Below are 13,139 nucleotides of genomic sequence, written 5' to 3' on the forward strand. Positions count from 1 at the left end.
AAAAATACTGCTCTTTAATGTCTGCCTGCTTTAATGAGATCCAGTCCCCGTGACCCTAAGGGGGGGCAGGGGGGGTTGTGCGTGCGTGACCTTGGCTGGGTGTGGAGGGCAGAGGTCAGCTGCAGACGGAGCTCGCCCTGTGGCACGCAGGAGCCGCGGCTAATTGATGAGGAAGCCATTCCAGCGTTCATTAGAGGAGGCAGAGGCAAACATTTAGATCATCAGGAGGGGGGTCTGAGGCTCAGCTGCACAGATCCAGATGTTATGATGCTGTCAGCCATGGATCAGACAACAGGACTGATCTGAGGAGGATCAACATGATATACGTCGCTTTTTTATGTTTCAAATCATCTTTTTTACTTAATGTCATTTTATTTTGAAAAACCCACCCTTTCTGCCTGGTGCAGTTTAAAGCAACGCTTTGTGTGTATATTCAATATATATGACCTTTAAAAACACTCAGCTTTAGTGGTTTTAATGCATTTTCAGTCAGAAATGTGACTTTAAGAGCAGCTGGAGCAGTGGGGGGGGGGTTCTGCTGACCTCCAGTGGTTTGGTTTGGCATAGGAAATACAAATAGAGTTACATTATCTGCTTAATCTATGAAAAGACAGATCATCAGCGAGAAATAATTTCATTAAGACGAAAAAACCTAATTTATAACTTGATTCAGGAAGTTTGGGGAGGATTTTCAAAATAAAAGCATACATTCTAGGTTTGCAGAACGACTTATTTCCGACTGAAGTTTGTCTCTTGTTGTTGAACATCTATCTAGTTGTTTATCGACCACACACACACACACACACACACACACACACACACACACACACACACACACACACACACACACACACACACACACACACACACACACACACACACACACACACACACACACACACACACACACACACACACACACACGGCTGGGGGGTTCACAGAGAGATTATTTACTGAATATATACAGCTTATTATTTACGATGATGTGTTTTCTCGTTCTTAAATGGCCTGTGGTCCCAATTTGTGTAATTGGCATTCATCCAGGGCCCGAGAGGCGAGCTGTCACATCATCCCGTCGACCAATCAGAGGCGGGAGAGAGAGGAGAGGGCGGGGCCTGGGAGCGCGATTAAACGGAGGGGAGCGCAATTTAAAACATACAACATCAGGAGAGAGAGGAGAGACAGCGGAGAGACCCAGGAGGAAACAGGTGAACCCGTGGAGAAGCAGGAGTCGAAACAGAGGAGAACAGAGGAGAAACAGGAGGAGAAACAGAGGAGAAACAGGAGGAGAAACAGGAGGAGAGATCTCCTGGTCAAAGAGTGGAAACTAGCCCCCACGGATCACTTTTTGTCCGCCTCTGAACCCTCTTCTTCCCGCTTCTCTCTCGGTGATTTCCCCCCTTGCTTCATCGATGGCTGGGTTCTATTTCCCCGGATTACCTCGCCTCTGAACACCCCCCCCCTCCCCCCGGTGGTCCTATGAGCTCCAGCCCGTCCTTCATGGTGATGCAGCGCGGAAGCACCACCGCCTTCAGCATCGACTCTCTGATCGGGGGGCCCCCGCAGCCCAGCCCGGGACCCTTCCTCTACACCGGCTACCCCATGTTCATGCCGTACCGGTCGGTGGTGCTGCAGCCCCCCCCGGCCCTGCAGCCGGCCGGACACCACCCGCAGATACCGGGCTTCTGCTCCAGCATGGCGCTCACCTCCACCCTGATGGGGTCTCTTCCTGGAGGGTTCTCCCCCGGACAGCAGCACCAGGAGGCCGTCCGGCAGCAGCACCAGGAGGCCGCCCTGAAGCTCTTCTCCTCCCCGGGGCAGCAGCACCAGGAGGCCGCCTGCAGGAAGTTCTTCGATAAGGCTCAGGAGCTGAGGCTGGAGGAGGAGAAGAGCTTCCTGACCGGGGGGAAGGAGGCGCTGCACGACCCGGAGCCGGGGCTGCCATCATCCACAGGTGAGCGGGGGGGGGGGGTCCGGGGTAAAAAGGCACTGATAGTATGTCCAGCACAGCGGAGATTACCCAGAAAAACACTCAATCATGCAGATTTTATTCAGGAGAAGTGAGAGGAAAGTCCAAAATCACCAAGAAACCGGGGACAGAAAATGATGTACTTTCCTGATGTTGATTTAAAGACAATTTAGTTCAATAAATATGAAGATGAAATATCAATTAATCTTCGTATTTTGTCCAAAAAAACATGAATTTGTTGCTTTTTAAAACTATGCTTATACTGGTTTCCACTGACGCGCAACTAGGGTGAAACGGCACTGAGATATCCCTTTTACTTCAGAGTCTCCAAAAAGCACGAACACTTTCCTTTTCCAAATGTTATTCTACGTGTTCTCACTGGATCTTCAATTAGGAACATTTACACACAAACATTATTATTTATTTTAATTATGCCGACTTGTTTCCACGTATGTGTAATTTGGGAACATTGAGATGCGATTAAACGACATTATTTCCCTTTTAACAGAAAGTCCGGGGTCATACGGCACTGAAATGCCACGTTATCTGCAGATTCTCCCTAAAAAAACCACAAATTATTTCACTTGTTTCATTGAGGCTTAATTCAGGAACATCTCTGCGTCTCAGCATGTTTTTTAAATTCGAGTTTAGATGCATTTCAAATTCACTGAAATCATACTTCCTTCCTCACGATGTTTTAGAAACAGTTTAAATGAGTTTAACACCAGCGGATTTTCAGTAGGTTCAAAAGGCATGAAAAACAAAAGTTAGATTTGAAGATTGAACAGATTGTATTAGGTTTTTCACGACACTCAAATATCCACAGTCCTTATAATTCCTCGCCTTTTAAATGCAGGAACGTTGCAGGAAATAAAGCTCTTTAATGTCAGTGCGTAAGGGGGAATAAACGCAGTTAAATGCTTGATTTTTACTCCGTCTGGAGGGCTCCAGGTCTGAAACAGGTGGAGATCAGCCTGGAAAATGATCATAAATCACTCGGTAAAAACCTCCTGCAGATATCTGAAGGCCTCGGAGTATTTACGAAACTCTAAGTGTGTAAATCAACATTTCATCAGAAATAGTCGTTAAATAGATATTACTTTCTTGGATTTCTCGGAGAATGAAGAGCATTTTATTTAAAGTATTCCTCGTTGAAGTTCCGCTGACAGCTGTGAATAACCCTGAATCCCCGGATGTTATTTGTGACTCGGTTCGACTTCGTGTATTTTCTCCCGTGCGTAATTACGCGTGAAAACTGAAATCCCTGCGCAGTAATCTCCCCCCTCCACACACACACACACACACACACACACACACACACACACACACACACACACACACACACACACACACACACACACACACACACACACACACACACACACACACACACACACACACACACACACACACACACACAATTGACCAACTGTCACAGTAAAAGCATTTCCACTCCAATCAAATAAGACTTAAATTAATTCTCGTGTTCTGATCATTTCCTTCATTTTTAAATGATTTATGGGATGTATTCTCTGGGAGTTGTTAAGGCAGCTTTTAAGAGATATTTCATTCTAATTATTGTATTTAAACAAAAGCTTTATTTTGAAACGGATAATTGTTTGATTTAATTATTTACTGAATTCATTTAGTACAAAAACGAAAAAGTGGTGAAACAGGAGGGAGGCCGATGTCTTCAGACGGTTACAAAATAGATACATTTAGTTTAAAAATGATAGAAAAAAGATATTTTTTTCATTGTTCTGGATTCAAAGTCTCGTGATAAACTATGCTTATTCATTTTTAATCGATTTACTGCAGATAATATTTACAATTTTGCTATTTGAAATGGTTTATTTCTGTGTGAAAATCTCAGGTTTAGTGAAAAAGTTAATTCTTTTTCTTGTTAAAATGATTAAAAAGGTATATTTTGTGGAGGAAAACCAGAATACTTTTAATACTGAAGTGTTTTTAATGTCATATTAAATGGTCAGAATATAACTGAGCTTTTTTTAAATGACTGAATTCAGTGTAAAAATGAGAAAAACCTTGATGTTTTGAACATGGTAATTATTTATCTTGGTAAAATGTTTAAAAACTTCTGTGAAGAAAACAGGATTACCTTTTCTATTTTTCTTCTTACTTAAGTGTATTATGTGCCCCTCCTGCAGAGCATCTATAAAAAGCTGGGATTCTGAGGAGAAAAGCTGTTTTTCTTTGGTGTTTCTAATGACGTGTGTCCTCCTCCTGCAGGCCGAGGTCTGGGAGCAGAGGAGAAGGAGGAGGAGCGGAAGGAGGAGAGCTTCTCCATGGACAGTGACCTGGACTACAGCTCGGATGAGAACCCCCTGCAGAAGGAGGATGGGGGGAGTCTGGACGACGGCCCTCTGCTACACGGGTCCTCCGCCGGGGGGTCCGGAGGCTCCGGGGGGAAGAACCGGCGGCGGAGGACGGCCTTCACCAGCGAGCAGCTGCTGGAGCTGGAGAAGGAGTTCCACTGCAAGAAGTACCTGTCGCTCACCGAGCGCTCGCAGATCGCCCATGCCCTGAAGCTCAGCGAGGTGCAGGTCAAGATCTGGTTCCAGAACCGCCGGGCCAAGTGGAAACGCGTCAAGGCCGGCAACGTCAACAACAAGTCCGGGGAGCCCAACCGGAACCCCAAGATCGTGGTGCCCATCCCGGTGCACGTGAGCCGCTTTGCCATCCGGAGCCAGCACCAGCAGATGGAGCAGGCCCGGCCATAGAGGAGGAGGAGGAGGAGGAGGAGGAGGAGATGAAGAAGAGTCCTGCTGATGTTTTCAGACTTCCTCATTAAAGAACAAACCTGCAGTGCACTTAAACCCGTCATTAAATCTGGGCTTTAATCTCACAGTAAATCAGACTTTAACGACTCCTCAAAGTGCATTTTATCACGCAGGAATAATGAGAATTAACTTCCAAAAACTTCCTCATAAAAAACTGAAAGCAGGTTCAGATTCTGGACTAATTGAAGAGGTTAATTATAACAATAATTAATCTCATTAGAGGCCCTCATTCCTTCATGGGATTATTAAAGGAGGCTTGTGTTCATGAGGGAGACATGTGCAAATATCTCACAAACCCTGAAATAAAATAGATGAAATTAGAGGACAATGTGGCAGAAATTGCCTAGAAAAATCCCCTTTTCTCCACAGACTCTGGTTTTAAACAACTGAAAATGAAGCAGATTTTTTTTGTCAGACGCCCTCGTGTTGTTCTTCTTCACGGGAATCCCAAAACACTGAATATGAAAAGTCAACACGAGACGCAGCGGCTCCTGAAGACGAACATTACTCTGCAGCAGTATTAAAAAATAATCCTCTGCAGAAACTGAGAGACGCTCGGCTGAGGAGGACAAAGACACACACACACACACACACTCACACACACACACACACACACAGTGTAAATACCCGCGGGACCAGGCAGACGTGGCTCCCCTGCCGTCTCTGTGCTCCTGAAGACTTTAAACCTCTTCTTTCTGTCGCTTCATGTCATCTCTTGTTTTACTTTCTATGGACACAAAGACGCTGCTAATTTATTTATATAAAATTGTGCAAAAGTGACTAACATTCCCCGAGTATGGAGCGTAAAAAACGAAGTGTGTTATTAAAAGATGCCCAGATGTTAACAGCTGTCTCCTTCCTGAGCTCACATCGTCCAGATGCTCTCTGAAGAAAATAAGATGCGTTTTATTTTGAAGGCCCGACGCTTTGAGGCCTCAAATCTTGTAGAGAAATTACAGACAAAAGGCAGTGAAATTAAATTAATTCAGCGTCTTCTTTGAAACTAAAGCAGCTTTAAAATGTTTAAGACTTTATTGGAAGAAAAGCCGATTTAATTTGAATTAAAAACAGAGAAATTAAAGCCGATTTTTGGGTTTATTTCTTGTTCCTGTGACATGATGATCACAGTGAGGAGGTCAGAGGTCACGCTCATTTGCAGCCTGTTGTAGTGACAGCGGGGTCACCGAGGGAGGGGGGGCTGCATAATGAATATTAAGGCCGCTGCGTGGCCCGGTACAAAACTAGAGTGGATTTTAAATGCAGAAATCAGGTTTTAAGAACAAATGTGGTTAAAAATGGAGGGTTTTGGAGTCAATTCAACCTCTAAATTAAAACTAGTTCCAGGTAAATTAAATAAGGTGTTAGTTTTGGGTGAATAGGGATCTTGTTAAGCATTCTTTAGCAAACAAAATAACCTTAAGATTTAGAAACAGGAAATAAATCAGGTAACATGTCCTGCCATCACTCTAAGAGCAAAGCAATTAAATGAAGGTTTATAATTTGTTTCATTAAAAGAGAAAGGGTTGTTTTCTTCATTTAGTTCAAAATGGCTTGTTTCGTCACCTTTTATGCATCTAAATAACCTATAAATACAAATTAAGAATGTCAAATTAAGCCGTGCATATCGTGGTTTTCTATCTTGAGGTTGTATCTGTGTTTCCAGACTCCAAACTAAAAGCAAACACAGAACCATAATTAGCATTAATGAGGGCTAATTTTGTTCCACTATTCATTTATTCCAGAAGGTAAATCACATTTATTATCATTTAAAGGAACTATATTTAGTCCATTTGTGGGATACAGACGTTATTTAGCATTAATTTGCCCGCAAAACTATTTAAAATGCCATGAAATGACCTTATAATTAAACAAGTATCAACACAGAACCATGGTTTTTATTAGAATTGATTCGGGCTTCTAATTCTAAAGAAAAATATTCGAAATTATATTTAAAAAACCCACTAAATTCTACATTATTTACCCGGAAATACAACCTTAAAATAACATTAAATATCACATTAAAATATAATATCTGTAATTTCGGGATTTTGTGTAACATTTTGCTCCTGAAACAAAAACCAAAAACGGGAAAATGATAAATATACTATTCATTAATGTTGGCTAATAATCACACACTTTTAATAAATAAATAAGAAGTTAGAAATGGAAAACAACAACAAATCTACCTGTCTGATGGACTCTCCGATGCTGCATCCGATCCTCCGGTTTCAACGTTTTAATCTAAAGACAGGAGCTAAATAAAACGTCATCTTCTGAGCACAGACACAGTCCAACAACCTCCAAAGATCTTTAGATTAACTTTGAAAACGTACCTAAAGTCCGCAGTTTGACTCAAAAAACGTGTTTAAATTCTAATTGTCTTCAATTACGGTACAAAAGCATGATTTTCAACTTAAAGTTACGCAAACTGTCACGTTTAGCTTCGCAGTAAACCATTACAGATGTTTTAAGGGTTTACAGGTGATTCATTTAATTTCAAGAGCCACAGCAAAAGGCTTAAAATAGACTTTTAATCCGTTTGTTTACCAGGAAGACGGTTTGATTGGAAGGCCGTTGACGCACCTGTACGTAATGACGCAACAGTACGTAGCAATTTACGCAGTCAACCTGAACTCGACTTTTTGACGTTCACTTTAACCTGAAATTAATCATTTAAAAAGCGAAATCTGAATGCTTTTGTGGGTTTCCAGATGAATAAATACTTAAGTTTCAATTAGTTTAATAATTGATGAGCTGTTTAGGCCTTAGTTAGAAATGTATGATTTATGTCATTTTAAACTTCATTTATTGACATTTCTGGCTGTTGGTGGGACAAAAAACACACATGTAAAGACTTAAGATTATCACTACTTATTTAACGGAAATGGATCCCTAATGTTGGGTTTCTTTGGACTCTCAGAATTCATTTTATGGGACATTTATGAAATAAAACAGGCCAGTTTTATGTTATAAAAAAGAAATATTGGACTCTACTTGAACATCTATTAGCAAAAGAATGACGAAGACAATGTCCCCTCACAAATAGGACAGAAAGACGGGTCATTACCACCAATTTTCCTCCTGAAATCAGTTTAAATAAAACTAAATAAACTGATTTGAGCATATTGTAATAATATTTAGCATATTGTTTAATGTGGCATCGTGTACATGTGCATTGTGGGAAATGTAGTATGCAGTGTTCTGGCTCTGAGTGGACGTTAACCTGCAGTGTGTCTCAGATGGGGTGGGGGTGGGGGGTTGACTCTAATGAATTTTTTTGCAAATTGTAATCAACCCGGGCCGTCGCGGTCGGCTGATAAATGATCCCGGAGGGGGGGTTAGTCTCTTCACTGCTGCACCCCCCCCCCCCCCCATCCCCACCACACATTACCAGAAACCCGCCCCTTCCTCAGATCCCCTCCTGTTGATGAATCCTGATGGAGCCATCGTGCCGTCTTCTTCTATGGTGCTGCAGCAACTCAAAAAGAAGAGTGTGTGTGTGTGTGTGTGTGTGTGCCATAATTGTTCCAGATTTGTGGGTGTATATGTTAGAATTATGGGAACAAAATCTTAGTTTTTACCCCGTAGGGGAAGGGGGTTAGGGGGAAGGACCACCAAACGTGTGAAAATGTTGTCCGGAGCTTCAGCTGTGCGTCCGTTGGTCTTTAAAATAATCATAAATAAATATAATAATATAATTTATAATTATAAATAAAGCAAACAGGCTGAGAGATATTTATATAAGCATCAATGTCTGTTAGAGACAGGAGGAGCGAAGGAGCTGCTATACGTCGAGCTCCCCGTGCTGACTGAAGACCCTCCATCTGCTGCCTCTGGACACTTTTGTTCACACACACACACACACACACACACACACACACACACACACACACACACACACACACACACACACACACACACACACACACACACACACACACACACACACACACACACACACACACACACACACACACGCACACACACACACACACACTTCCTGTTGAACACAGGGGTAAAGAGGGATTAGCAGGGTATTATCTAATTACCAGACAAAAGCAAACACAACCCACACACACTTCACTTCACACAGGCAGACAATGGAGGCCCAGTGACAGCGCTCTCACTGTGAACCCCCCCCGATACAGCCGTGAACCCACCTACAATACATCTCATTCTGAGAGATATCCGCTGTTTAAACGTTCAGGATATAATAAAAGCAGACCCCGCTGTGACACGGTGTGTTAAGAAGCATTATTCTGGTCTTTATTGGAAGGACACACATTACAGTAGAGACTCTGCTCCCACCCGCAGGCTGTACAGAAAAACAACAATAACATTAGAATAGTTAGAACAGTCGGAGGATAAACAAAAACCATCAAAACCTGGATGGACTGGGGGGGGGGATATACAAAAACAAATGGGGGGTGCGTTTATAAATAATGTGGGGTTAGCCCTAGTGGGCGGGGCTTAAAGGAAACTAACGCTGACCATACCGAGTGTATTTGTTTGAATCTATGTACACGTGAGGTGGAGACACGAGCGCTCTCCGCGGGCAGCTTCACTGGTTCCTAGCGGCGAGCTCGTAGCATCCATGCTAGTAAATATAGCTAGCGGGTGGCTAGCTGCAACTGGAGCTTCACAGGATGTTTGTAGGCTTTCGCGTTTCGTTTTGAGGATAAAAAAGGCGCGTGTAAAACAGGTGTTAGCTTCACCATGCTAACATATAGCGGAAGTTTGCCCATTGTCCCGATGGCAATGGTACGTAGCAGAACCTGTGCTACGATGGCGTTTAACAGACGGAAAGCTACGCTAGTTTGTTCATTACTCAGCAGTTGAAAGCAGTTATATACGGTTTCCCGCTGTTAGCTAGCTAGCTTTAGCGTCAGAGCTAAGAGAAAAACATCGAGAGAGAAGCTGCAGCGGGAAACGGACTGAATCAGAATTAGTGCATTTCTGTCATAAATAAATGAGTCCGATATAAAACATTAAATTAAATCACGATCACCAGGAGATTAAACGCTAACTCTGCGATGGATGGCACAAAGAGAGCAGGCGGAAAAAGAAAGGCGAAAGAAGGAAAGTGTGTTTTAGTGTTTATCTGTACAGAGATCGGGGGTTAGTGTCGATATTGCAGCGTACGGAGTCACGGTGATTCACGTGGAGATGGATATTGCTTGTATACACGGTCGGGTTGAGCTACTCGACCTCTGAGGACGAGACGGGGCAGAGAGCGAGGAGTCGAGGGTTAAATCATCCCTGATCGGTGAGCGTTCAGTCGTTCCGCATCCAGCCACCAGAAGAAGTCAGTCAGATATACAAAACCAGGGGGGGTTACCAGTCTGTCATCATGTGACAACACCTGGAATTACCTGCAACGGGCAGCCTTTAAACCAGTGGCTTCCAACCGTATGTGAGTCAAAACTGGACCACATCAAGACTTGGTCTTCTCCCAAATGTGACCATATTTGGACTCTTTCCCAACTGGTTTTTGACCCTTTGTCTTTGCTGAAGTTGTGACCAAATCTAGACTTGGTTTTAAGTCCAAACTTGACTACGGTCAGATTGAGTGTTCTTCCCAAAAAGTTGACCAAATTTTACACTTGGTTTGACTCAAATCGTAACCACATCGGTACTGGTTTGGGCTCTCTCTCCTCCCATAACGTAGAATAAATTAGACCTGGTTTTGAGTCAAAAACTGACCGGGTTTGGACTTGGTCTTCTCCCAAAATGAGACCATATTTAGACTTGGTTTGGACCTTAAACTGGTCTCTGACTCAGACTGGGAACCACTGGTTTAACTTCCTGTCCTGGAGGAGATTCACACATTCAGTCCATGCACTTCAGGATAAATCACTTCCTGCTGCTTTCAGTCGACAGTATCTACTTCCTGTCTTGAAGTGATGGAGAAAGAATATTTACAACAAGGTTTCCACACCAGAGAAGAAGCCCTTCTTTGTGATTGGCTGAGCAGAGCAGGGAGCCTGCTGATTGGACGGGACTGGAGGAAACATTCAGACAGATTATATGAAGCGTCCCGTCATGGTGATCTGAGAGCACAGCAGATTATATAAAACACCTGAAGAAGAAGCAGTTCCCTTATCGCCCCGTGCTTCCTTTTCCATCCCATCGTTTACACGTTAAAAAAAATCACTTCAGGGACGGTTCAAATTAAATATTCAACCAGGAAGTGAAACAGACCCAGGTTTCAGAAGCTCACAGCTCAGGAAACACAGATACATCCAACAAATACAGAAACAAATCCCAAGAAATCTGGACGACGGAGCCCAGACCCACTGTCCCTCCAATGATTCCACAGGCTGTAAGGAGCCAGGGTGCATGTTCCTGGCATGTTCTAGCCCCTAAACATGCATGACTTTATCTTTAATAACGGATGTATGGTCCAGCCGCAGATCAGGCGATGAGGACGTTCAGAAAGTCTTCTCCCTGTGCATCTGTTGGACTTCAGTGAGTTTGAAACCAGTGAAACCAGTAGACCTGGTGCTGGGAGGGGTCCGGTCCCTGAGCCTGGCGGGAGCTTTGTACACTTTATACAGAAACAGAACTCCCCCCCCCCCCCCATCGGTCCAGCACTGCACATCAAGATATACAATATACACAATCCAGGGGGGGTTAAATTAAAGGAGGGGAGAGAGTAGCACATGCGACCTATGACCTCTCCTGGTCTGATATCATTTTAAACATTGAGATATTTCACAGGCTTCACAGAGGGGGGGCGGGGGTCTCTGCACGCAGTGTTAAATTAGAAGTGATGAGGTATGAGGAGGGCCGCTATTGGCCTTCACAAGTCAGGTGATCATCTCCCAGTGGACCGCGTTTCCCAGCGTGCACCGGGGCGCAGTCCGAGGGTCAGATGAGCGCGGCGCTGGTGCTGCGGCTGGTGCTGCGGCGCGGCAGGTTGGGCGTGGCCATCAGTGGGTAGCGCTCGTCCGGGCAACCGTACTGAGCCAGCACGTCCACGCACTCCTGGCTGCTCGCCTGCCGGGCGTACGCCATCGCACTGTTCCCGTGGGCGTCCCTCGCGTTCAGGTCCACGCCGTACTGCGGAGGGAGGAGGGGGGAGAGGTTAGTGGGAGGACGTTTAAACTCTACAGACGTCTCTTTGAGCTTTGACACTCGTCCTACCCAGAGTAGCAGCTGCGTGATGACCACATTCCCTTTGCGCGACGCCAGGTGCAGCGCGTTGCGTCCGTCCCCGTCCCCACATGTCTCGTTGACCTGCAGCCGAGAGCCGTGAGCGAGCAGCAGCACCACAGAGCGCAGGTCCTCCTCCGCCGCCGCCCGCAGCAGCTGCTGGCCCAGTGTCAGCTCGGAGCCGGGCAGCGCTGCCACGAACACCCGCTGCTCGTACTTCGCCCGGATCCAGCGCTCACGCTCCTCCCTGAGAGGAAACAGGGGGGTTAGCTTCCTGTCTCTTCACTGGGATAAAGAACCGCAGCTTTGAGAGCTGAAACATCCGAAGACACATCTAAAAATCACCTGATTCACCACTGAGGCTGAATCTGGGGTCTACGGTACCGAACACACAGACGCCGGCTGTAAATGTGAAGAAGAACTCTGTTCTGTGTGGGAGTTTGAGGTTCACGCTGCATTTTAGAGCAGCAAAGCTCTTCAGTTGTCCTTCACTGGAGACTTTAATGTCAGAGAATACATCCATTTTTCTTTAGGGCCAATAAATCAGGTTCACATGTTTTCACAGCTAAATATAAGTGGACTTGAGAACTTTGCCCATTTTAATGATGAAAATACAGTAAAACATATTCCTCCTTTTACTCTCAACCCATGACGTTAATCTCTCAGCGTTTCACATTTATTCCTTTAATGTTCTTAAACATTTCCTATATTTGTGATTTTTTTGAACACTTCAACCCGGGGGAATACCCTTTGTTTCCCCTGTATTTCCTGCATGATCCCCCCCCCCCCAGCTCCATGTATCGGGGGTCTTGAGTATCTCAGAGGGGAATAAGACACGCTGAGGGACAGACGTGGAGACATTGTTCAGACTGAGATCATGAACTGCTGATCTGCTTAATCCACATCTGATCCCCTAATCCCGCACAAATCCCCCTGTAAACACACACACACACACACACACACACAAACTCAGAGGGGGCTGATATTGAGCTGTCCTCCCCCTTCTTAACAAAATAAAAGCACCTCCTCCGGCAGGAAGTGGAGAACAGTCTCACAGGTTGATGCTTTCACCATGACATGACACCAGTGTGTGTGTGTGTGTGTGTGTGTGTGTGTGTGAGAGGAAGCAGTAAGCTGTAATGTATAGCAGTCTTTATTTAAAATGAAACCCTTAAATCTTGATTTTTAATGGAATTTGCACGTCTTTGATCCGT

General features: G+C 44.5%; 2 protein-coding genes across 2 annotated transcripts in view; one reads left to right on the forward strand and one right to left on the reverse strand.

Moving 5' to 3' along the window:
- The first annotated feature begins 1,479 nt into the window (after nt 1-1,479).
- Nucleotides 1,480-4,710, forward strand: gbx2 (gastrulation brain homeobox 2). Its single transcript, XM_063878126.1, has 2 exons — nt 1,480-1,954; nt 4,220-4,710. The coding sequence occupies exons 1-2, from the start codon at nt 1,480-1,482 to the stop codon at nt 4,708-4,710; spliced, it is 966 nt and encodes a 321-aa protein (XP_063734196.1).
- Nucleotides 4,711-9,014: 4,304 nt separating this feature from the next.
- Nucleotides 9,015-13,139, reverse strand: part of LOC134861104 (arf-GAP with GTPase, ANK repeat and PH domain-containing protein 1-like) — a 70,284-nt gene continuing 66,159 nt past the window's right edge. The window contains 2 exon segments of the mRNA XM_063878113.1: nt 9,015-11,832; nt 11,917-12,172. Of these exon segments, the coding sequence (XP_063734183.1) occupies nt 11,641-11,832; nt 11,917-12,172 (448 nt within the window). The 3' untranslated portion in view covers nt 9,015-11,640.

This window comes from Eleginops maclovinus, chromosome 24 (genome assembly GCF_036324505.1).
Source record: "Eleginops maclovinus isolate JMC-PN-2008 ecotype Puerto Natales chromosome 24, JC_Emac_rtc_rv5, whole genome shotgun sequence".
NCBI lineage: Eukaryota > Metazoa > Chordata > Actinopteri > Perciformes > Eleginopidae > Eleginops > Eleginops maclovinus.

What these genes read in the sequence shown, in the direction of transcription:
- gbx2 (XM_063878126.1), top strand. Translation starts at nt 1,480, where the DNA reads ATGAGCTCCAGCCCGTCCTTCATGGTGATGCAGCGCGGAAGCACCACC. An exon ending in GGGGCTGCCATCATCCACAG is followed by an intron (nt 1,955 to 4,219) that starts GTGAGCGGGGGG and finishes CTCCTCCTGCAG; the next exon opens with GCCGAGGTCTGGGAGCAGAG.